The sequence below is a fragment of the Megalopta genalis genome, chromosome 3 (assembly GCF_051020955.1).
Source record: "Megalopta genalis isolate 19385.01 chromosome 3, iyMegGena1_principal, whole genome shotgun sequence".
In the NCBI taxonomy this organism is placed as follows: Eukaryota; Metazoa; Arthropoda; class Insecta; order Hymenoptera; family Halictidae; genus Megalopta; species Megalopta genalis.
The window spans coordinates 33,106,064-33,131,386 of NC_135015.1; the positions used below are offsets into that span (position 1 = coordinate 33,106,064).

Sequence of the window (25,323 nt, forward strand, 5' to 3'; positions counted from 1 at the left end):
GAATCTCGGCGTATAATTGAAAGCGATCGTCGGAGTTACGGCCCCTGCTAAAACCGTTTCAATTACCGGCCGCGGAAAACGTAACGCTTCGCCGTGCCAATTTTCCTGGACGCTCCCGAGGCCTTCCGCCACTCCATCGAACCGGTAATCGCTGGAAGACTGTTCGTTTTAATTTAGGCCAGCTTAGTCAGGGTCTCTCAATGTCGTGTCGGACCAATCTCCTCGACGCCTACACCTCGCCGCGCGAAATTACGTGCATTACTTGAAACCGTGGCAAGCTGCATTATTCATAGGCTCGTCGTCGGACGCGTGTGCTAAGCCGACCTCCAGTTTCCCTCGAACAGGAACGCGAATCGATCCGCGGCCAGAGAGATCCACGGTCTCCTACATCGATCCGCGATCCCGTCTTCGAGGCTCCCGCGAGCCTTCGCAAAAATGCCGCGCGACAAATTCTCGCGATCCTTCGGCCGCGTGGGACTCGAACGAATTCAACGAGGAGGGTCCGCCGATCCTCGCCGGGGGTCCCGAAAACAAGCTTCCTTCGTCAATTCCGCCAATCAGCGAGATTCCCCGAACCGAGTTGACCCCCCGGACCCCGTGCAGATTAGCGTGCTCCAGCCGACCAGGCGGCCGAATCTTCGAGTTCTTGATCTTCAGGAAGGGCCGGGGAAGATGGATGCACCTAGGTCGTGAACTTCGTTACGCTTCGGCGAAGGTTCACCGGGCAGTGTCAATGTCTCCGCAGGATATCCCCAGCGACCACTGCCGGCTCGGCTCGAGTGACAGTCCACTCTCCTTCTCTCTCTGTCTCTCTCTCTCGCTCTCTTTCTCTCTCCCTCCGTGTCCCTCGCTCCGGCAGGGCCCTGTCCCCTTCTGGGATCTCCTGACCCCACCTTCTTCCCGTTGCAGTTGTCGTTTGTCGACCGGGGTCGGAGTTCATTGTGCCACAAGTGCATTCCGAGTGCCGGCGACGCCAATTGCTCGTTACGGACGTGAAGCCAGTTGCGAATCGGTCTGTGAAAGCGTCGGTGACGTCTCTCCCTATCGCGCGAGTCCCTTTCCCGCCGGCCAGGACCTTCCTGTCGAGGACCTTTCCGAGCGCGGCGCCGAAGTTGCGTAACCGCGATCCCGGGATTTCGGATCGGTCAGTGAAAGCGAAAGCTTCGGTGCTGTTTCGGTGCAAGTTACACGGCGAAGTCAGTCGGCGAGGGCTGAAACGACGCCGCGCGCACTTCGCCAAGGAGGAACGAGTTAACTCGTCGTACGTATCCGTTCGCAGAATCTTCATCTCCTACGATTCCGAACGGCCTCGAAGCATTCCGGCTTGTTTAACGGTGTTATCCGCCACGCGAATCGCACGCGACGTTCGCTGTCAGATTCGTCGTTGATCACGGGTCTCCCCGTGCACGTTCTCATTGGCAAAGGTGAAGGACAGGTGTCTGGCTAACAAGTAATAATCGCAAAGGGAAATATGTCGGCTTGTCTTGGACGCAATGCGAATTCGGATCAGCTTGTCGGTTCAGCAATTGTCGCGCGTTAGAATCGCAATGGCGTGAGTCACATTTTTCTCGTTGCAAGAGACGGGTAGTGTTATTGTTCGCTAAATCGTGCATTGTTTACCGACCGAATTTATTTTTTAAGACGTTTTAGAGTTAAGTTAATTCGTAATAATTTTATCATTTATTTCACTTCTCTCTCGAACATTTTCGAGAATACGACTTGCGTCGCAGTGATTCTAACAGAAATTCCCACGCAATTGTCGCGATATATATAAATCCAAGTCTCGAGAAACAACGAAGCGTTCGCGGAAGGTGAATAGAACATTAACGAAAGAACTTTTCAACCGACTGATTATTTCTTTGCTCGGAGAAAGAGATAAGAGCGATCGCGATGCATCTCCGCGGTTTCTAACGCAACGATTTCGCCAATCGAGCGATCCTTTGTGCATAGATTGGGCTAATTGCGGACACTCCCTCACGGCAGCTCCTCCCCCCGGCGTTTTCGACGTGAGAGCTTCGGCAATTAATTCGTTTCGGTGTAACTGCGCGCGATCTGCCGCGGGATTCTAATTAACGCACTCTCGTGCGACCGAACGCGTCGCGAGAATCCAAGATGGTCTCCGTTTACGCAACCCGATCATTACCGCGGCGACGCGACGCATGATTTATCTCGCAGATTTTCGCGTGTCCTCCGCTGGCCGGCGCGGGGACCGCGGTAATTGCTTGTGAAACTCCGCAGCGGATCACGTACGCGGGCAAATCGACTTTCGTCGTTGCTGAGAGGCCAGGTAAATTGTGGATTCCGCGGCGGAAATTAGCCCGTCGTAACAATTATTATTTTTCCGACGCCGTGAGAACGGGGTGATTTCCTTTAACGAGCTATTCGATGATGCATAGTATTTGTCTTTCACCGACTTCTCGACGATTCGCTGATGGCAGAAGTGTTCTCTCGGGTGCTGCGACTTTCTTAAACCGTTCACAGCATCCCCGGTTCCTTCCTGCACCTTTCAAAATTTTGAATCCATTCTTCAGATGTCCACAAAATTTTTGTATACCATAAAAATCATCCCTGGTTCCTTCCCGCAGCTTGTACAATTTTTGAGTCCACGTTCCAGAGGTGTGAACATTTTTGTAGACCACAGAAATCATTCCGGATTCCTTCTGACACCTAAAAAAATTTGTTTGTCCAGTCATCGCAGACCAACGAAATTCTTGTACAGCACAAAAATCATCCCTGGTTCCCTCCTGTATCTCGTAAAAATTTCGAATCGAGTTTCATAGGGTGTCCTACAATTTTCTTACGCAACACTCCGGTTTCCGCGTCTTGTAAAATGTTTCGATTCATTTTCCAAAGGCTTCGCGATTTTTCTAGGCTCCGAAAGCGACTCCTTCTCCCTCTTCTGAATCCTTTAGCGGCATTTCAATTGAAATTCCAGGGTCCAAATTGCAGCAACGAGTAAGAGTTAAATAAACCCGGCAAAAAGCGACAAACCGTTCCGCGGAACAATTAACCCGAGCCATTCGTTCGCAACGAGTGCCGCAAAATTGCTCGGCCCCGAGGGGAAAAAAAAAGCGAGGAACGCGTGCGAGAGTAATTCGCCACGCGTTCGATACAATTTCGCCAGCGCCGATCGCGTAACACGCGTCGGCTTTTTGCCGTAGCCATCCGAGAGAAACGTGAAATGAAGTCATTCCGCGGTCTGCTAACTGGTTTACGAGGCGGGTCGAGTGTAATTGCTCGTGGATTTTGCATTCTACGGTTTTAGGATGCTGCTCGGGCAACGGTCTTCCCGGCGACTTTCCATTCGCCGTAAAAAAAGAAAAAAGGGGCCGCGTGTACGCGCCGCCTCTAATCCTTCATACTGCTCCCATTTTATTCGCAATTTATGTAACGCCGGGCAATTCGAATTTTACTCTCGCCGACGATCGTTGGCAAACTCGCGTTTCGCTGCAACAGGGACGGCTCGAGAGTCCTCCGAAAGTCTTGGCTTGCTCGAAACCGGATCCAGCTTCGTACATTTTATGCAAATCGTATTTTCGGTTGGACTGCAACGGATGCTTCGGGGCACGCCGAAGCAAATATAGACGAGTTTCTATAAATATATTCCGGCCGGTAAAAATAACACTTTTACGGTGTCTGGTTTACTCGTCGCGGAGCGAAGGCCGTTTCGGGTCCAATAAACGGCTGTGCCGCGGCCCTGGCCCCGGCAGCTTCTATTAAATAAGAGGATTTTGTAACCGCGAAAGAGGCTGCCCGAACGACTCCATTAAGTCGGGATCTCGCTCGAAGACGAGTCTGACGACATAATCGAGATGATCGAGTAAACGCCGGCACGATCGACGTTCTCCCGCGGCAGCTTATCGCACGATCTAGCTCCGAAGCAAGTGTCTTCCTATGAGAACCTCGGTATCGAGATGGTATCGTCCTCGGAATAAGTGGCATTCCTGTCTGCCGGTTCATTCACGGGACGCTCCGTGACAAGATAATGTATTGCGAGAGGGCAGGGAGGGGGGATGGGGTTGGCTAGAGCAGTATTTCTCACGATTCGAACAGCTGCGCGCGGTGGCCCCTCGTCTCTCTGTATCGGGTGGCTGCGGAAAAAAATCGAGATTGAACTAGAAACCACATGTGGTCGATATGAAAACACATCGAACCAGGAATAGGACTGTCAGTGGCATTAGAACCGAACCGCCAGACGGTGTTCCGTGACATCGGGTCTAGAAAGGCAGCCGACTCGTCCGTAAGTTTGCCGTTCGAAGTCGAATTCCAATCGGAGAGATCGTTAATTAAAATTCACCAACGTTAACGAGATCTTTCGCGAGGACCTATAGAATTTTTATACGAAATAGCAGAGACATTGGAGGAATTTAAAAATACTCCGTTGAACTGTTTACATCTTTTTAATCCTTTGCGCTCCGATACCGTCGATACGACGACGATAAGTTATCGTTCTTCGAGGTAATCGTGTAAAATACGAATATTTATAATAATATAAAAATAAAATAAAATAAAATAAATAAAATAAAATTTCGATAAGATACGAAATATTTTATTTATCAGTTCTCGTAAAATTTCGAAAGCAGGGATAATTTGCTGTACATCGAAAAGATCCCTCGAGTGCCGAGGGTTGAAACGATCGAGGAACGATCTGAACGATCTACGTAGCGAAGACGATCTTTATTCCGCGCGGAAAGCCGCAGACCACTCGTCGCTGCGTCCCTCGTTACAATCGTTTCCTTAAGTGACTTCGAGGAGATTTAACTAGCATGGAGCAACCAGCGATCCCCGTTAACTCTTGCTTCTCGCAACAATGCAGATTTTGCATAAAGATCGACGGGTCTAACGACAGCAGAAGCAGAGAAATCGTGCTTCCTCTCGGGTTGTCAAGCTTGGCCAATTTTCCCGTGGCATTACGAAATCCTAGAAACCCGTAATTAATAGCGTCTTCGAGCGGTTTCGAAACTGTCCGGTCATCTTCCGAGCGGGCCGCCGTCGGCCGCCCGTTATTTACGTCGGGCCGTATGTTTATTAGACGCGTCGCCCGGGCATTGTCGAGCCAATCAGCCAATTGGAGCAACTTAATACTTCCTGTCGCGAAGGACGTCCTTTGAAAGGGACCGTTTGTTCCTTCTACGGCAAATATCGGCGACACAATTTCCGGCCGCGCCGTCTGAACGACGGAGCCTCCTTTCTCGTCTTTCCCTCCGGCATTTTCTTCATTTCGGCACGGCGCGATCCTTTCGAAACACTCACGAAACTATTTCCCAACTGCTACGATTGCGATCGCGTTTATTTTTTGCTCAATCGCCTGTAATTTATAATATTTCTGTTGCTTTTAAGTAATTTTCTTTATATCTGCTTTTTTTGCCTCTATATTTTTTCAGTCGGAATAATATAAAATATTATATATTATATAAAATATCAATATATATGATATATATCAAATATATAAATATATAATAATAATATAAATATATAATATAATATATATATATAAATATAATAATAATAATATGAACTGTTAAGACTGCAGAAGATAACCTTGACATAACCTTAGCAGCATCTAAAAACCTGGTCCTGTTTCTAGGCCACACGGACGAACAAAATCTACGAACACCTTGATTGTGCCGCCTCGCGTCGTTTACGCTACACGCACGTGCTAGATCACAATTTTTTGATTAGATTTAGAAACTGATCTGCGCGGTGAAATGTTCGAGCGCACTAAATTTGATTTAAGTTCGTGAAACTTTCTAATTTCAGGTTTCTTAACGCCGAACCTATGGTGCCGGTCAAAATGACCGATTTCGTATTTGTTGTTCCCGTGTTGCTGTTTCAGCAACAATTTACACTTTCACGGATAACGAAAGCGGTGCGGTTCACAACTTTGAAGCTGCATGATTCCTAAAGGGTTCCGATCCGGCAGTGAACGCGTTAAATTAACCCTTTGCACTCGAAGCGATTTTAACTGTAAATCTGAATCAACTTTTCTAACTTATACTATTTCGATTTTGTATGACAAAGTGCATTTTATGCATATGACATTGAGTCTTGTGATGACTCGTAACAAGAGTTATAGTTTTCACAATTTTTTAAATCTAAACTTTGTTAATATACAAATTATCTTGAAATATGATATAACAATTTTAGTGGTGCCTCAGAGTCGCCACTCGAGTGCAAAGGGTTAAATTAAAACGGGTGCCACGGGCACGTTCGGGAAAAAAAGGATCGATCATTCCGAGACGCCGCGAAAGCGGAGGCGATCGCGTCGCGAAAACACTGTAAACGAATCCTCCGACACTTTCTCGCTAGATCGACCACCGATCGCATGGCCAGCCACTTTCTATGGAAAACGCGCTTTTCCTCCCGCCTCCTGGATATACACAACGGTTCGACGATCGTAATATCGTCTTATCGTATCGTCAAGGGTTCTCGTGTTACCGATGGTAACTAGACACTTGTGCGTACAGGGACACCCGCCGTCCAGCCGGTAGATCCGCGTGTTTCCGGTGAAAGAATGACAAGCGAGACCGAGGCAACGACGACGACGATGACGGCGGCGTCGCATTGACATTGGACGACGTCGACGCGACGTCCCTCCGGAATGTTTGGACTAGCGACGTTCTAGAACATCGCGACAGGCCTACCTGACACTCCGGATTGCAATTAGACCGTAAGTATCGAGCCAGAATGCCGTGCACCGTTCTTGCGTCAGGTGATACTTCATCATTACCGAATTCCAGAGATTTCGCGGAACTACGGGGAAATTGCTGTTCACGCGAGAATTAAATCGCACCACGTCGAAGTCTTTATTATCGCTTTACGAACGAGCACTATTAACGTGTATATTGTTCTATAACAATGAAAATATTTGATTTATTTAAACTTAGAAGTTAGAAAATTGACTATTTGTTCTTTATTGTCTATAGAAAATTGGACTATCAAATTATTATCTATGGACTAAAATTATTGTCAGATATATAATATATATGTTAGATGAAAGATAATATATTAATAATATATACTATATATAATAATATATTAATAATATATAGAATTTTTAGAAGTTAGAAAATTGAATATTTGTTCTTTATTTTGTCTATAGAAAATTGGACTATCAAATTACTATCTATAGACTAAAATTATTGTCATAATATTATAATATATTAATAATATATACTATATATAATAATATATTAATAGTATATACTATATATAATAATATATTAATAATATATACTATATACAATAATTTATTAATAATATATTAGTCGAAAATTGTTATCTATAGAAAACCTGACTATCTGCTCAGAACGAATTATCGCTCGCTTCGTTTATTCGCATACTTCGCAGAAATATTAACGAATGAGAAACGGTTTCCTTTAAAGCTCGACGTTCCTCTCGAGCAGCTTTCGCGAAAGAGGAGAGCGTTTTCCTTACATCATTCGAATCGTACGTCGATCGCGAACAAATTCGCGAACATGCCGGAAATCGCGGACTCGTCCGAACTCGTCCGACGATTTTGATCCGTGCACAGCTGTTTTCTCATGCGATCCAGATCCCGCTGAAATGAGCATCGAGAGGTTCTGGCTGCTGAGCTGCCTACTGAGCTGCCTGATGATCGCGTCCTCCGCTAGTCGCCTCGTTCTCCTGCCGGAGGCTGTGTGCACCAGGCTAGAAAAGTGAGTGGTTCGTCGAACAGATCGCAAAAATCGAGACGGAATCGGTGCGACGACGAACGAGAATAGATTCGCCGTATCGTGCTGCAGTTTCGCGAACGCGCCTTGACAATAACCCAGACGTTTTATTACGGTCTCGGCTGGCCCGCGGCATGCCGGCGCTGTCCCGACAAGGGTGTCGCGTCGGACAGCTAATTGATCGAACGTTTTCAGTTACACGGTCACCTCGCTGGAAAGGTACGAGGAGCCGGTCACCGTGGAAACGTTCACCTGGTGCCTGCAGATCCCGCCCAGGTGCAACAAGACCAGAACCGAGATGCGGGAACGGTACATGTTAAAGGTGAGCGCCGCCATTTGAACTGTAACCTTCCCACTTCGCGTCTCAATCGCCGCGCCGCTCCGTTACAGACAAATCTTTTCCAGGTGTAATTCCTCGGCGTTGAATGCCTCGGTGTTTTCGTGTTCCGCTTTAATCTTTCTCGGAGAGCGTCCGAATGGCTCCGGGGCTCTTCCAGAGTTTCGTTCTTTGCTCGCGATTCGCCGATCTCGGCCACCGTTCGCTAGCTGAAAGCAAAGATTCAAAGATTCTCGGTCAACCTTCGACTTGCGGTGAACTTTTCCGCAGGCTTTTCAATCCCTGAACCCTCTCCACTCGGGTCAGAAATACTCTGCGTTGCCGAATACGGGGTTGCTGGCTTCAATCAGCCGTTTATTCGATTTTTTCGCCAATTCCGCGTCGACGTCGCGGTAACGACTGCGAGACTTTTCCATTACTCATAATCCGGCCGTTGGCTAAATATGATAACCAACTTTTGCATAAACAGTTCTATCATAGCTTCCGTTTTAATTCGTTTCGTTCCACCTCGCAACGGGCAATTCGCACGCAAATAAATAAATTACTAAACGAATGTCCCTCGATTAATGCCCAGAGTCGAGCCAGCGCGTCTCGGCTCTGTAATTAAAGCTATTTACCGTATAAAATCAATGTTCCTCGCGGCGGGCGAGGCCCATTTGCAACAAATCCTCCAACGATGTAGCGTTCCCTCATGCGAGCGGCAATAAAGCATCGGGTCTTCCGGTTCTGGACAGCCGAGTCCTCGTCGGTCTCGCGGTCGATACGAGGGTCCCGAGAGCTAATTGCAGGGAAACCGAGCACAGCGCCTCGTGCGTCTCATTAAACGGCTGAAAAAGGACGAACGCGACGCGTCGTTGCCTCGGGGGCACAAGGAAATCCCGCGAACCCGGCGCACAGTAACCGGAACCTCTGGCCGTTGCTGTCGTTGCCGAACAAATGCGCGGAAACACTTGGCAGCAGACGCGTTTCCCGGATTCCGGAGCGGCGGACACTTATCGTCACTTGGGGCCGAGTAGCTTCGCTTGTTCTTCCGGCTGCGAAATTAGCCGGGCGCCTCGCGCCGCCTTGTTTGCATCCGCGGGACCGGAAGCGTTTCTTTTATTTAATTGCGTCGCGTCACGAATAACTTCCGATGCGTCTAGGTGGAATCCATTGTTCGTATCTGCCCGTTATGAGTCACCGGGACAAACGAGCTCTTGCAGATAACTAAACAGATAAGGCTTCGAAATAAATGAAATAGAAAAAGCAAAAAAGTAAATAAGAAAAACGAAATAAACGTCTGATAAAGAGGATGAAGTTATTCATGACTCGACTCAATAACGTATAAGGCTTCGAAATAAATAAAACAGAGAAAGCAAAAAAGTAAATAAAAAGGACCAAAATAAACGCCTGATGAAGAGAATGTACTTATCTATGTGACTCGACTCAATAAGGTTAAATTCTCCCCAATTTTCCGTCAGCTTGTGAACAAAAATGTGCAAACAATAATCGTATCTCCTCTTCTAAAATTGTCCATTTTTGTTTACAAGCTGAAGGAAAGAAAAATCGTGAGAATTTGCTGCAATTGGTTCGAAACGTTGCCGCGCGTTGCAGCAATCACAATTCGCCAGGTTTTCACGCAGCGGCAAAAAATGCGAGCGTGAAGATCACTCGATCAATTTCACTCGAGAAGTGCGGAAGAAGTTTTACAGCTCGTCGAGCAGAGTTCCCGCGGCGGGTTTTTCTTCCAGCGGACGCGCTGTAAGTCTCAGTCTCCGTTCTGAGGATCGCGAAGCAAAGCAGCATTGTCGGCGTGTTAATCAGCGTCGGCGGCACCTCGGGGCCTCCGTTTAATTGTTTCCTGGTCGACGACAGCGTCCCGCTTAAAGAGACAGTCACACTTTCGTGCGGCACGGTGTCCGCGCGGTTTTTCAGCCGGCCAGAAGAAAATGGCGATCGCGGCGGGCGCATGGAGGACACTCGAGCGCAAATGCGCGGCCGTTGCGCAACGGGGATAATTAGAGGAAAGTTTCGGTACCCCGTTTCTGGTGGCCATCAATCTCCGCGAATGATACGGTTTGCCTGTTTCCTCGCGGAAAGCGGAATAATTAGTGTGATTAAGAAAGTTAAACGCTCGCGATTCGACGGAATTCCCCGGCCGATTCGCCGGCCGATTCCACGCCGATTGTCCGTGGGATCTGTTGCGGAAAACGCGCGGGTTCGTTATGATGAATTTACGCGATAGCCGCGGAACACCGACCGATTAATTGGCGGCCGGCCGAGATAGATCAATTAACCGGGGATCCAGCGCGGCTGTGTTCCGATTTATCGGGCGGATCGATCGCCCGCGCGCCAGGACGATTCTAACGGCTACCTTAATGGCCAGAGCTTGCGTAACTATCGTCGTTCTATAGAGATCTGCTCGCCGCCGGAAGAAGGCGAGCGCGTTGTTCGATGCAAATAAGCTCGGGCCGGACCGGACCGTAAACGGCGATCGATAGTCGTGCGCCGATTTATCGAATCGTTCCTCCGCTTCGTCGATCATAACGGAATCTTATTCGTCGAATAAGAGTCCGGGATTACGAAGGCGACCGTAAATCGGTGGCCGGTGATTTCTTTTTCGAATTAATCGATCAGGTGTTCGCGGCGAGTCGATGGAACCACCTGCGCTTTCGCCGATGAAAATTCACCGGGAACGGTGGGGACAGTTCGGCGACGAGATCGCGTCGAAATTCGCGCGTGTTTACGCGACGATCGAGACAACGGATCGCCGGAAGAGAAAAGAGGTCTCGCCTGAATACGCGTTTCGCAATCGACTCCCATTAACGCGATGGCGGACGGGCTCGAGTGGAAAATCGCGGCGAGAGAACGCGGCTGCGAAACTGCGGCTAGAAATTCCTACGGCCACCCTTCCCATTGAGCATGTCGCCCCATAGCGTATACTCGTACCAGCTCCGGTTTTTTCGCTGAATATTACACTATCCTCTACGGTTCCAGTTTTTGCTGGCTAGAGAGCGCCGCATTGATACATAGTATAGCGATCATTTGATCCGCGAGCCGGTCGCAGAGTTCTAAATCCGGTCGGATCAATTCAATGCGCTCCAAAGAAACAAAGCTCGACCCGGCTGCTCGCGAATGCATCCACGCTACGTTTGATCAGCATTTCATTTACGCTCGACGAGCCAGAGCCTGCGATCCTCCCCGGCATGTGTCCCGATCTGATACGAATCTAATTCACATCGCGTTCCCAAGTTTCGTCTGAGAGATCTCTCTGATCGGAAGGTCGTCTAGATCCCGCGACGGATAGCCGGCTGCAAAAACGTCTAATGTCTAGGACAAAGAGCAACCGCAGATCGCTGCGAGATTGTCGGGTACGTTGGATCATTAGGCCAAACGCCGCGTCAACCATCGATGTGCAATAGATGGAGCTCGATGAAATATTCTACGCGTCGCACAGTGATGCGAGCGATGGATAAAACGCGAGAAATCAATATTCTTTTTATGACATAATAGTGATCCAACCCAACCTAACCCACCATAACTCAACGTAACCGAACGTAACTCGACCGACTTTTTTATTCAACGAAGAAGCAAGATCACTGCGATCGTTGCAATTGTTGCAGATCGTTGCAAACTGACGAATAAAATTGTATTTGACGCAATCGAATAAAAATTGGCATCGATAAAAATTCATCCGAATGAGTTTTTACTCGAATAAGGATTCGTTCGAGTACGATTTTATTCTTACAGGAATTCCTACGGGCAATTATCGATTACAAATAATCGATTTGAATAAAAATGATAGAATATAAAGCGTCTTTCTCATGGTTCGTCGATATATTTCTTCCATATTCGTGTTTTCAAATATTGCATCGCAAGATTTGTTGCGTTTTATTAAGAATAAATTATTCGAACAAGTGGATAGAATAATTTAGGACGAATAACAAATAATCCTTGTTCGAATAAAATACGTATTCGCGCGCGCGACCAAGAAGGATTCATTCGGACATCAGGTTTAGATAAATATTCGAAACGGTACGAATAACGCGGAACTCCGGTTCGGACAAGAGAGGCGTTGCATCGAGATCCCTGCTAGATCTAGAAGTAAACCCGTCGGTCCCAGAAGTCGCGGCATAGTCGTGCCCGACCGACAATGAGAGCCATACTTCTATGAGAAAGAGTCGAAGCCCCAGGTGCACAGAGGCGGCAGCATCGAGCTCTCGGCTTCTGCAGCCACTTGTATCGCGTGTTGGCCAAGTCTCTCACGGCCGAAGCGGGCATAATATTTATTGCGTAGGAACATCACGCCGCGTAATGCGGAGCAAAAGGTTTGCGCAACGATCGGCGCAGCTCGGCGCGGTTCGGCGCGGAAAAGGACTTTCGAACGGCGCCGATTCGCGCGGGAATTTTCCTCGCCGTGAAAAATTCGTCGGGGTTCCGCTAACGGCTCGGGCCGTATTTCGACACGCGTTGCAATTTGCAGCCAGAGCCGCCCCGCGTATCGATCACTCGTCGCTTCGAAACCGCCGTTGCGCACGAGCAGGATGCAACTGATAACGTAACGATTGCATCGGCGAGGATCGACGGCGAATAGACGGTCGATGTCCGTCGCCGATCGGCGCAGGAAAACGCGGAACCATTGGCGGCGGTACCATTGCGATACTGCTTGTTGCAGGCAAAACGGTACAAGGAAGTTTGAGGCGGTTTGAGACGGACTCCCCCCTTGATTCTGGCCTCCGAACGTTCGCGAGTCTGGACGCGCGCTTCGAGAACGGGAAACGGCACCTGCTCGTCGAATCCACAGTGGCGCGGAGACGTTTGAGGCGGTTTGAACGAAACTTCTCTGAAGGACCATGTCTAACAAGGCCGTGATCCTTAGTTCGAATTCGAAAAAGCATTAAATGGTACCTGCTTGTTGAATTCGCAGTGGCGCGGAGACGTTTGAGTCTGTTTGAACGAAACTTCTCTGAAGGACCATGTCCAACAAGGCCGTGATCCTTAGTTCAAACCCAATGAAGTATTAAATGGTACCTGCTCGTTGAATTCGCAGCGGCGCGGAGACGTTTGAGGCGGTTTGAACGAAACTTTTCTGAACGACCATATCCAACAAGGCCGTGATCCTTAGTTCGAACTCGAAGAAGCATGAAATGGTACCTGTTCGTTGAATTCGCGATAATGCGAATGCGTTTGAAACAGTTTGGAGCAGACACTTCTGCACAGTTGCGTCCAACGAGGCTGTAATCTCTGCTCGGGGAAGTACGCAATGATATCCGGCAGCGATGAGTCGCGCATACGAGCATGTTCTCGCAGCCAGTATTTTTATAAAATACTGTGGCAATTAATGCAGCTTCGACATTCGGGAAGCATCGGACGTGAACGCGACAGCGCATAGTAGATTCGAGGAAATCTGATGCGATTCGAAGCCGGTGCTTCTGAAATTTTACAGCCGGCAGATCTACGATCCGTAAGGGAGCAATAGTTCGTTGCGAACAGCACGTTAGAGAGTACTATCGTGAACGTCGATGCGAATTCACGGCGGTTAGCTTACCAAGGACATGATTGGTCGTTGCATCGATTCCTAATGTAATAATTTTATCGTCCATTAACATCTCGTAACTCAAATGCCAATCGGTTCGCGTAGATCGTGTTCGCGCGATACGGCGTTAACGGCACCGCGCGGTCGTCGAAACGGAAGCTGTTCGAACAAAAATCGTCGATTCGCCTCGATTGCTCTTGCTCCCGGTGCTTCTGTAATAATAGCTCGGCGAAAACTGTATCGACGACACGGTGCAACAATGGGTGCATTAGCGAGACAACGAGGGGCGGACCTTGAACGCATTACCAGCCGCGGTTATGATTGCTCGGAGCGCGTAAACCGCATCGGCGCGGCGCGGCGCGGCCGTGGGAGTCTACGCGGAAAAGCGCGGCCGGGGGGAGGGTGTGCAGGAATTTTTCGAAAGTTCCCGGGAAACCGGGGAAAACGAAACGATCCACCGTGCCGTGAAAACTCGGCGTTAGACAGGACCCTGGGCGCCGAGGTCGGCCGGCGTTTTCTACGATAGAAAATCCCCGGAATTGCACAACTTTTCGGCGGTTACGTGTTCGCGAGCAATCGATACCCCGAAGAGAGCGAGCCGCGGTCGACTTTACGAGCCTATAGAATCTAGTTAAGAGGCGGTTATTCGATCGGTCACCGAAAAACGTGGCAGCCGTTGCGCAAAACGGCCGTTTGTCGCTCGGCCCCGTAACTATAGCCGTGATCGCGCTGTCGCCGTCGCCGCCCATAACCATAGACCGATTCGCGCCTTAATTGATTCGAGAGGAACTCGACCACCGGTTATGAAACCTGAACTATAATTAATCGAAACATCGGCGGAATTATAAGAGGCGGATTTCGTCAGATCAAGATCGACTTAATCGGCTTCCCGAGATATAAATATTTACAGGATTCTCGTATTAAATCTTCGCTCGCGGAAACTCTCGCTCTCGAGCTTCGCCGCGAACTTTCCCTTTACATAAATTTTCGCCGCCACCGGTTCGATCTCTATGGAAAAACTCTCGCGAAAAAAGCGGGATCGGGCTCGATTATTTCTTGATTATTGCTCGCTTAAAGGTTCACGCGGCTCTGAAACGCGGAAGACCGGCGCGTCCACCCGATTCTCGTCGAACTGGTAAACCCATGGCCCTAATCGTTCGCGCCTGGCATCGCGGAAGCGTCAATAGACGCCGAAAGTTCACGCGATACGTTCACGCGTGGTTCAGAATCACGTTCGCCGGTAGCCAACTTTTCACTTCGAGCGCCGTCGGTATACCGCAGTCGTAGCTTCGATGAGAACGGCTATCGCCGGGTGCAAAAATTTCGGTACGCACTTCGAATCTCGATTAACAAGTCCGCCGCGCTTCGATTAACCCCTCGCGTCGTCAATTTCGCAAGAGTTCGCTTAGGCGGTGATCGATTTACGAGAAATCCAGTGCTTTTCGTCGCGATTTCTTCCGGTTAATTATGTTAACACAATTATGGAACACCCTGTACGAAACAAAATGCATCGCTTAGCACGTGACGTACTATCAATGAAAACGAGAGAATAGAAATGCGTTGAGAAACGTGCGCGTGCACGTCGCGCCGGCTCGAGGGGTGAAAAATGCTTCCCCTGAAAAAATTACCAAAAATTGCCAAAAATTGTCGCGCGATCGTGGAGCGTCGAGCTCGCTAATCGTCTTTATTCGCATGGTTCGCGGAACCGGCGGAGAAGAAATGGGTTTCCCTCGAACGAGCCTCGAGTTTCTCCGCGTATAAATTGGGAATCCGATCCGTGGCCGAGCTTGGATCGGAGGAAACGGCCGCGAAAGACGGAAACAGGTGGTGCCGGGATTACGTCGATCGGCTACGTGACCGAATGATCTACGAGCGGGAATATTTCGCGTTTCCAGAGCATAGATTAAATCGGCATCCACTCGGTATCGTTACGGTGGAATGCCTGGCTCTCGTGGTAACGGAGCCGTTCCGATGTCGAAAGCTCCTCCGCTCTGTGTATGATATCGTTTTAATTGACACGCGGATGAGACGGCCGCGGTCCCGCGCGCGTGTCGCTATTTTCGCGGTTTTTATCTTCTGGCGCGCGTTGACAGAGTGAAAGGAACAATTTTTAGCAGCGATAAAAGGGTACGTGTTAATGATCTGTGCCACCGCACCGCGCGCCGGGAGAAATCAGTTTTCGTATTTGCCGGCGAGCACACTGTTGCTCGCTTCTGTTGCTCGCGCGTTAGCCGACTCGCGATTAATCCGCGAGTCGTTTGCTTGCGCAACGAGCGAGCTCCTCCGTCCTCGATGCACCGGGGGAATATTCGTTGCAACATTGTGCCGGGGACGATTCCGGGTCGATCGATCGGCTCTATCCGCCGCGGAGATCTGCGAACTGCTGACGATCGTTTCGCGACAAGAAAAACATCGGGGAATTTCCTTCGCCGACGCGAATGATCGAAGACAAGAAGAATAGAACGCGGCTCGAACCGACCTCGGTGCAGTTTTATGTGCAGTTTTTGAGACTGCTTTCACGTTATTTCCAAACGCGACGCTTTCGAGTTGCACGAAAAAGATGTTCGATCGAAATTGAAATTCCTTTTAGTATTCTTTCACCATAGAAAAAACGACGTAAAAAACCCGTTTTATTACGTCGAGTCATAAATAACTTCCGATGCAGAACTAGCTAGAATTTGTTGTTCGTATCTGCCCACTATGAGTCACCGGGACAAGTTCCTGCTTTCACTAAATAGACAAGAGTTTGAAATAAATGAAATAAAGAAAAGAAACAAAAATCGAGTCCAAGAGGTTTTTCAGTGACTATTAAATCGTTCGACAGCGGACCGAGAAAAACCCCTCAGCGCAAAATCCCAACCCCGCGGCTTGCCCGCGAGGGCAAGTCGCAATCGAAGCCGGTGTAACGTTGATCCGGTTCTGGACGGGGTCCCCTGAATTATTGCCTCGCCCGCGGACACCATAAGCGGGATCATGGTCCTAATTCGGGTTAGGATTCGCGTGATCCTGAACTTGCGGGCACGGAGGCACGACCGCGAGAGTGTTTGTTCTGCTGATCGATTAATCGGGTGCTCGAGCTTGCGAGCTAACTTGCCAACAGTTTCGCTCGGTTTAGGGCTTTGGTTTATGCATAAAGAGGCCCCGCGGCGCGATATACCAGCCGGCTAAATAACGCGCCCCTGGAAACGGTCCTTCGACCCGTTACGCCGGATTCAACGTCTATTAGAATCCGCTGGAGCCTGCCAGAATCTTGTCAAACGGGCCGCGGATTCGCGAACGATTAGATTAGAGGCTGCTTGCCGCGCGCGTCCTGAATTATGCCATTTCTATTCTTGACCGATAGCTCGACGCGGCTCGGCCTGTTTGCGTAACGCGTGCTCGGGAAAACATAAACAAATCCAAGAGTGTAATCAGGAAACGAGCGCACCGAGAATACTATTAGTTTCTAGAAACAAGATTAAAGATTTTTTTCCTCGATCTCTCCCCGAGGGACTTGTCCGCTTCGCTCGCGTATCTCGACCGTGTCATCGCTGGCATTAAATCGTTCGCATCATTAGCGTGGACACGCGCTCGATATTTTCCGAATCTGAACAACGTCACCGGGAAAAGCTCCTCGACGCCGTTCGCTCGTTTGCTCGTCGCGAGAGACGCGGCGAGATGTTTTTCGCTGTTTAAATCGTTATTTATCGGTACGATAACCGCGAAGCGGCTTCTATGCAAAACACAGTTAACGATAACGTCAACGTTTCGTCAATGTTTCATTTTTCTTTGTGATTTCGACGGGCAATTAGCCGCGATGCAGGTAAGCGCCCCCGATGGTCGGCAGCGAAGAGAGCAGCGAACAGACTCGGGGAAACAAAAGGATCGAGCGGATCGGGTTTTGCGAGTCGATTTAGCGTGCAGGAACGCGATCGAAGATTAGGAGCGAGAAAAAGGAGGCGGAATCGTTCCGCTCAGACTCGCGTGTAAAACGATCGAGGCAGATCGAGGCGGCGCGCGGCGCGCCTCGACGATCCAGGAGGAAGTGAGAGCGCGATGGAAGGAGTGGGCGGCTTGGTTTATGGTTGCTTTATGGACGCGGACTTAGCTTTTCTCGCGCGTATCCACTTACGACGGATTACGAACGGAACGGTTACACGTTTGCACGTGCCTCCACTCGCTTTCGTTTCGCGAGGGCGCGTTCTCGTTCTCGATCTCGTTCTCGTTCTTGTTCCCGTTACCGTTCGGCGATCGTCTGTCCGAGGAAAGTGGGATCCGGTCCAAAACGGCTCGTTCTCTGCCAAAACCGACGGCGTCGCGACGGCCTACTTTTTCTTCCCTAATCATTTCCTTAACCACCGGCCCCCGTTTAGACGGCCCGGTGGTTTATAGAATTCGAGTCGCGCGATTAACATTTGGATCGAGCGGACAATCTGCCGGGATTTAAGGCTTTGCGGCTGGCTAAATCGCTTAGACGTAATCCTTATCGTTGATGGACCACTTGGAAACGGGCGCGCCGTTTCAACGTTATTCCGCTGTGCTTGCGAATTTTCGCAAAAACGTGCACCGGCTTGATCGCTCGTAAAAGTTTCGGGATTTATCTTGCGGAAAGACGCCGAGCTAAGGTCTCCGATTATTTCGGACACAGCGACGGCAACTCCTCGGCTTTGCGTTTCAATTTGTTTCGAGCGAAGGTAAATTTGTAAAATGCCGAGAAGCCGGTGGAGAAAGACGAGAAATCGTGGGACCTGTGCTCGCTCCGAAGAAAACCAAACTAAGCTAGCTGAAATGCCGAAGTGATTCGCTTGGACGGCGATGCTCGCTTCTCGGAGTCCTCGGAATGATAATGCTCTCTGTTGCAGACGGAGACAAGGACGAGGACTGTGAACGAGTGCTGCGAGGGCTACAAAATGGCGCCGTACAAAATGTCCGGCGACAGGTGCGTACCGATTTGCAAAAAGTGTGTCGCCGGACTTTGCGTCTCGCCGGGCCGCTGCGAGTGCTATCCGGGCTACGCGGGGGAGGACTGCACGATCGGTGAGTGAGTCTCTGTTCCGATAATTTTGTCTAGAAACACTTTGAAATATCGAGTCGTCGTATGGTCGGGATTTTTTCACGGGTCGCTGGCCGGGGATCGACGGTTACGCCGTTCAAAATCGAAAGATAAGCGGTCGATCCGTCGCGTTTCCGGGAGCTTCGCGGACTTTGAAGAGCGCGCGAGGCGCGAAACGCTTCGCCAGGCCGGATATATTTCACGCTCGACGAAACAGACCGACCTTCCACGATCGCGAGAACGCGTGCGGCCGGCAATTCTCGCGCGAACGATCGTCGCGATTCCGAAATCGGCGTTCACCGCCATAAAACACAACCCGGACCTCCGCGCGGAAGCACCGCTGCTTCATTTACGAGACAACGATCGCAGAACCTTCCCAGAAACTTCTTTACACTGTGATTTGTATGTCACAGTTGTATGTCACTGTTGACAGTCATTGTGACTGCCAACGCGGGAGACAAATGACTCCGTTTCAACACATTCTTTCTACTCGATTTTAAAATGTATCCCCATTAAGATTTTGGAACCCTTGGAGCTTAACTTAGAGCTCGAAAATTACGCTTCATCGCAGTGTAATTATCGCTTAAAAAATGATTACGAGAATATTTTGGAAAATCGACAAATCCCGATATCGCTGCCTCGAAGAGAAATGCTTCGATTTCGAAGGCAGAATTCGAGTCGATTTTAAGTTACGTTACCATGGAAGTTTTTTAATATAACATAGCTCGAATCGAAACTGAAAGTGTCCGCTTTAAAACAGGGTACATCGCATAGAAAAAGATAGCGAAGTTATCAAGAAGAATCCCGATCGCTGATTCGAGGAAAAGCGACCCGTTTTTAGAGGGAAAATTCGATTTAAAAAATTTTAAGTTGTATCCCCGCGAAAATTATTGCCCTTTATCGATCCTAAATCGAAGGCGAAGGATCGTGCTTTACTATAGATCCATTTGCGTTACTCGGGAAAGTCGAGATCATTTTCAATTAGCCATTAATCAACTGTCTCGCTTAATCGGTCACGCGACGCGCGACATTAGCCTTTCGAAGTCTCGAAGTTCCTCGTTTTACATCTGTTGACAGTGTGTAAACCGCGCACGTGGGGCCCGGAGTGCAAACAGGAATGCAACTGCGGCAGAAACGTGTCCTGCAATTTCTTGGATGGAAAGTGCCCCTGCCCGCCAGGATCGAGTGGACCAATGTAAGATCGCATCACCGGCGTATAAAATTTCTTCATAGCTCGGAGAAAAGTTGGCGACCGCTTTTGAACGCCGCGCGATTGCCCAACGGATCGCGCGTCTAGCGATCGTCGGCCCGTTTAAACGCTGGGATCGCTCCCGCGGTCCCAGCGGTCGGTAGATCCGTCGCAAACGAGGAACGAATCCATAAGATTTTCGCTAACAAACCGCACGCGGGATTGTGCAACGGAAGGATTCAGCTATTTATATAGAGACCGAGAAAAATGTTCTTCCTGTCCGCGTTACCTGGACAGAGGCCTTCGACTTCCTCGGATTACATAAAGCCGCCTGTCGATTGAACCGGCTCGCCTAATACGCGCCTCCAGTGCACCTCGATCGACCTGTTTCGCGCGTAATCGCGGTGTTTACCATTCAGGTGCAACGAGTCCTGTCCGAAACACCGCTGGGGACCGGACTGTGCATTTTGGTGCAGCTGCGAGGACCGATGCGATCCAGCGACCGGTAGTTGCCTCGTGGCCGAGGTGCCTCGCAACGAAACCGTGGAAGCTGCCAATAGCACGCTTCCCGACGATCAACAGGAATCGTCGGCGCTTCCTGAAACCACGGAGACGTCGGAGACGTCGGAGACCAAAGGTGAAAAAAACCCAGTTCGTATTGACTGGCGTGACGCAACCGTTGATTGCCGTCAAATATTGGCTCTCGCCAAACACGGTTGTTTCTCGGGCTTCGATTTTGCAAGTCCACAACACGATTTGCTCGGAATCGACGGAACGCGTGCGGCTGCTCAAACAAACCGTGCATCTTTCGACGGTGCGACGGTCCCGCGATCCTTTCCGGGTCGTCGACGGATATTCGCGCAGAATGCACCGATGGTTTTTCTCTCTGTTTTCGAAATCTAGCCGGCGACGAGGCTTCCGTCGCGACGGATAATCTGCCTGAAACAACGAGCCCGGAAACGACCGCCTCCTCGACCCCGGATCAGCCGAGAACTAGGACGCAGACGAGCGAAGAGGCGAATCCGAGCACCGCCAGGCCGGTGATCGTCCTGGTCTCGGTGCCGGAGAGAAGGAGGAACTTGGAGAAGGACAAGTTCGCGATACAGAACCCTTTTCTGAGACACCGGGACGGCGACGACGACGAGGAGCGTTTGCGCGAGCTGCCGCCGCTGAAATCGGACTACGATAAGAATATTCACAAAGGTAAACCCGACGCCCTTCAGCGCGTTTAACCTTTTAGGTACGGCTGAATTCTGCGCGAGGCTATTTCTCTGGACGGCAGGGTCTGACATGTACTGTGCAGAGTGTCTGTATATCCTGTCTGTATATTGTTAAGATACAGTTATATTGTTAACAGTTATATTGTTAAGATATGTCTGTATATTGTAAATCGATGTGAAGACAAAAGAAGTGTGAAACAATGCATATGAAGACGATTATTTGATTCAAACGATGACCGAGTGAGCTACTAGAGTAAACCACTATAGTGGCGCGTCGTTCAGAGAGATGACATCCGCGGAAGCCACTATAGTGGCGCGTCGTACCTAAAAGGTTAAACGAAAGCGAGTCGAACGGAGAACCTGACGCGCCGTCGATCCTCGTCAGACATGATGCACCTGTCTTCGATCCCGCTGGACATCGCTCTGATCGTCGTAGCCTCGATCTTCTCCCTCGGCCTGACCTCGGTGGCCGTGGTGCTCGTGCTGTACATGCGATCCAAGTTGCTCGAGTCGGCCAGAGTCTCGATCTACGAGGTCGAGAAGACGAAGAGCCAGGAGAACACCGGCACCATAGACAAGAGGAACCCTTCGTTGGTCAACACCTCGACCCGTGAGTCTCTGCCTCCGCGGAACCTGCTTTTCCACGGCTCTCGGTGAAATCCGGCCGCCCTTGACCCCGATCTCATCCGCGTAATCCTATCGCGGCGGCCATCTTGAACCGTTCCGAGGCGTGGATTACTCATCCGTCGGATTAGATCGTCCCGCTGCTCGGTGTTCTCCCTTCCTGTGCCTCCCGCCCTTCTTCCGAGGGAGCTTCCTCTCTCTCTCTCTCTCTCTCTCTCTCTCTCTCTCTCTCGTTCGCTATTTCTCTGCGATCCTATTTAAAAAATGGCTTCAGCACATGCCACGAGATTTTTCGAAATCTGCCTTCGAATTCTAGAGTCTCCTATACGAGAGATCCCGGCGTTCTTCACGTCCACACCCGAGGCCGGCACTATACTGACGATCCCGAGCATCGATCCCAACAGCAATTATGCGAACGGCGCTGCCGCCATCGGCTTTCGCATATCCGGCAATCTGCGTGGTAAGCAGCAATTCGATTTTCCTCGGTTTTGGTCAGCTCTTCGGAGAGCTTTATTGCACCGTGACTTTAGAACGCGCAACGACTGCCAAGGGCAACTTCGATTCTGCCTGCAACCCTCTCGTCGAACCATTTTCTTCGCAATTGAAACACAATTAGAACATTTACGATCGTAAGAAGTTCTTAGAAGGACAATTTCTACGATGCAGCAAATTGTTTTCAACGGAAGTGCATCATTTTTTTTCTCTGCAAATTTTAACATATACGATTCCAGAAACAAAACTTTTGTTAGAAACAATTCAAATCATTTCGATCTTTTCAATGGTATATTTCTGACTTTATAATGTTGTGCCAAGGAGAACACAATGCCTGCTATATTATAATCTCGAACCTTGAAACGACGCTAAAATGCTGTCAATAAAAATTGTGGCATCGACAAATTTTAGATAAAAATTGGCCAACTTTGACCGACGATAACTACGCGACAAATCATCGCAGAATAATGACGTTTTCTCTAAATTAAAGCTCGAGACCTCTACTTCAAGCTAATAGTTTCTAGATTATAAGTTTGACGCACCCTCGCCGCAGTGACCTTTCGAATGCGAGGCCATGTTTGTCGAAAACAGCCGATTTCATCGAAACACACGAACCTTGCAAAATTTTTTTCGAAGATGCCGTTTACGTCCGAACAAAGTTCGTTTCTTCCCCTTCAATTAAAAAAAAAAGAAACTGCGCTGCGATTTTTTGTCGCGAAGTTACAGCTCTCTGAAAGAGACCTCGTCGAAAGCTTCGAAAATCTTCTGTTGCCCAGATTTCCTGCAGGACGACCACTACGATCGTCCTCCGTCGGCTCGAATCCGTCTGCAGACGTTCGGCTGCGAGACGACCCCGGAGCACATCTACGACGAGATCCCACTGTAGCCGAGTCCCGCGTGTCCGCGCAGGAGCGCGTGACCGGGATGCCGATCGATCGTGGATCGATGGAGGGCGGCCGGGCCCCCGGGTATCGGGGCCAGATCGCCGCGGGATCCGGCGATCCAGCTCAATTAGTCCGTTAAGAAAGCGGCGGCAGCCGAGCTTTTTCCAGGGCCGGTCGGTTTCGCGGAAGAGAGGTCGCCGAGAAAACTGTCGCGCCAGAGGCGTTCGCGTGCCATTGTTCGAGTCACGATCTCACGTGCGATTCCGGAGGCGGATGTGAGCGAGTCGGCTCGACTCCGCTTCGATCTACTCCGATCTGCCCGGCTCCGCTCGGCTCCGCTCGGCGCGTCTACGGACCGAGAAATATCCAACCGGACTGGTTTCCGACCTTACGCGAGGCTCGTCAGCGCGCAAGGCTGAATCGCGATTGCGATCGATCCTTTTGTCTCCTGTCCGCGTGATCCTAGATCGAGAAACGACTCCGTCGTGGATCGTGACCAACGCGGACTAGACCAAGCGGAGGCGTGGAGCGTCTCCAGGGATCCGGAAGATCCCTGCGCCTCTGCGATCTATTCCTCCGATTGTCCTGGATCGTCCGCGATCCAAGAGCGTCGGGAGGATCGCCAAGTGGACACGCGGCTGCAGCCGGCCGAGAAAAACAGCGCCGATTAGATTATCCGGCGGGTCGGGCGTGTACCGTGCGACAAGACAACATTTCTCCGGGCCCCGTTGACGTCAACGTGGCCATCGAGTCTCCCGGTGGCGCACATACGTCAGCTGTGGACACGCGAGTCTCGGTTCTGAACATGCCCGTATCCGCGCCAGCCATTCCGGTACCGGACATGGAATCGTTCGATCGAGATCCCCTCGAAGGATCCAACGAAAGTAACTCGGCGCGACGGCGGCGGCGGCAGAATCGGGCTGGCTGCTTGCACTATCTATTTTCGCGGCCGATAAACGCCGGCTGCCGGCCTGAAATTATCTGCGGAGTCAGCGCGGCTTTCAATGGAAGTTATCCGGGAGGTCGTGTCGTGAACTTTATGAATGAATGGCTGGAGATATCGGCAACGAGGAAAGTGGAGCGCGTGGCGCGGATTAGGCTGCCGGTGGCCCGAGATCTGAGGCTCGGGTGCACCCATGGGAGATCCGGCGAGCTCGAAAAGCTGCCCGCGCGATTCATCGCGACCGGGAGGCGAGGCTTTCGAAACCAAAGACGCTGCCGAAGAAGAAGAGAGAGTCTGCTTGGAGTGACCCGGTCCGACGATTCCGCGCGGCGCATCGACGACCACGGACAAGCGGCACTGCGCTGGGGACTGCATTTACGCGGTGACATCATCGATAATAATAAAGTCGCAACGAATCGGACCGGGGTCCATCGAGAAACTACGTCGGAGGAGAACGAAGAAGAACCAGCGATTGCGATGCATCGCGTCGATTATCGCGTTTGCACGCCGACGAACATGCCTCGGTTACGATAACGAGCCGCGCGCACGCACCGAACGCATCGAACGCGCCGCGCACGCACGCGTTTCACTTTTGTTACGGCACGATGCTATCCACGATCGATCGGGAATAGCAACTCGAACGTTTCTCGCCGCGAACTCGGTCTTCCAGCGATCGTCTTCCTTTTCTCTCTCTCTCGCTCTCGTTTTTTCTCTCTTTCTCACACCCGAGCGATTTTGACACTGTCGCCTCTTTTTGACGTCGGCTTATCACGGATCAGAAATGGGACACGAGCCGGCCATCGCGCTTCGCGGACTCCCGGCTCGTTGCTCCGTAGAATGCAGCTGCGTCCTTTTGTTCGACGGTATCGACGGATTACATAAACGCGCGACGCGCCCAGTCGAAACTGCCGGTTTTTTCCGGCGAGTGCATTCGCACCGCGATGCCGGAGAGATTCGATCGAACTTCTCCTTCGTTCGTTGGGTTAGCGATTGGACGAGGCTTTTGACCGGAGCAGTTCCGAGCTGCCTGGCGAACGAGGGAAAATGGTTTCGAGTCGCAACAAACGACGTCTACCGGGACAAACGGATTGTTTCTGTCGCGCGATCCCTTTGAAGAACGGTGCGAGAAAATGCGGAGGCATTGGAAACAGCCTGTACATTCCACCTGTACGATTCTCAAGGCCTCGAACGTTGGTAGCGAACGTTCGACAAAACAATGAGTCATTTCTTTCTTGGTAAGATATCGGCGAACGGTGCGGGAAAAAGGAGATGCGGTCGAAACGGTCTGCATGTTCAAGGTCTCGGGCGCGCGTAACGTAAAACGTTTCTCTTGTTAAGCTAACTATAAATCAAACGGTACCCGATAGATGCGTCTCCGGGCGTCCGTAGGATT

The 25,323-nt window shown here is 50.3% G+C and overlaps 1 protein-coding gene across 4 annotated transcripts; it reads left to right on the forward strand.

The window, feature by feature from the left end:
• The first annotated feature begins 332 nt into the window (after positions 1-332).
• Positions 333-25,239, forward strand: LOC143259217 (uncharacterized). 4 transcript variants are annotated; one of them, XM_076520630.1, is made up of 11 exons: positions 333-1,261; positions 6,468-6,670; positions 7,556-7,679; positions 7,890-8,016; positions 18,388-18,562; positions 19,656-19,773; positions 20,187-20,404; positions 20,671-20,970; positions 21,373-21,597; positions 21,928-22,071; positions 22,880-25,239. In XM_076520630.1, exons 3-11 carry the CDS (start codon positions 7,567-7,569, stop codon positions 22,987-22,989), a joined length of 1,530 nt encoding a protein of 509 aa, XP_076376745.1. In that variant the 5' UTR covers positions 333-1,261; positions 6,468-6,670; positions 7,556-7,566; the 3' UTR covers positions 22,990-25,239. The 4 variants fall into 4 exon arrangements, with proteins under 4 accessions (XP_076376745.1, XP_076376748.1, XP_076376747.1 ...); XM_076520632.1 differs by lacking the exon at positions 333-1,261 and adding an exon at positions 1,386-2,287; XM_076520631.1 differs by lacking the exon at positions 333-1,261 and adding an exon at positions 5,669-5,869.
• Positions 25,240-25,323: the final 84 nt, after the last annotated feature.

Bases quoted from the DNA above. Each gene is read 5' to 3' on its own strand.
- LOC143259217 (XM_076520630.1), top strand. From the start codon at position 7,567: ATGAGCATCGAGAGGTTCTGGCTGCTGAGCTGCCTACTGAGCTGCCTG. The intron at 7,680-7,889 runs GTGAGTGGTTCG...GAACGTTTTCAG, and splicing joins GTGTGCACCAGGCTAGAAAA to TTACACGGTCACCTCGCTGG. The intron at 8,017-18,387 runs GTGAGCGCCGCC...TCTCTGTTGCAG, and splicing joins GGGAACGGTACATGTTAAAG to ACGGAGACAAGGACGAGGAC.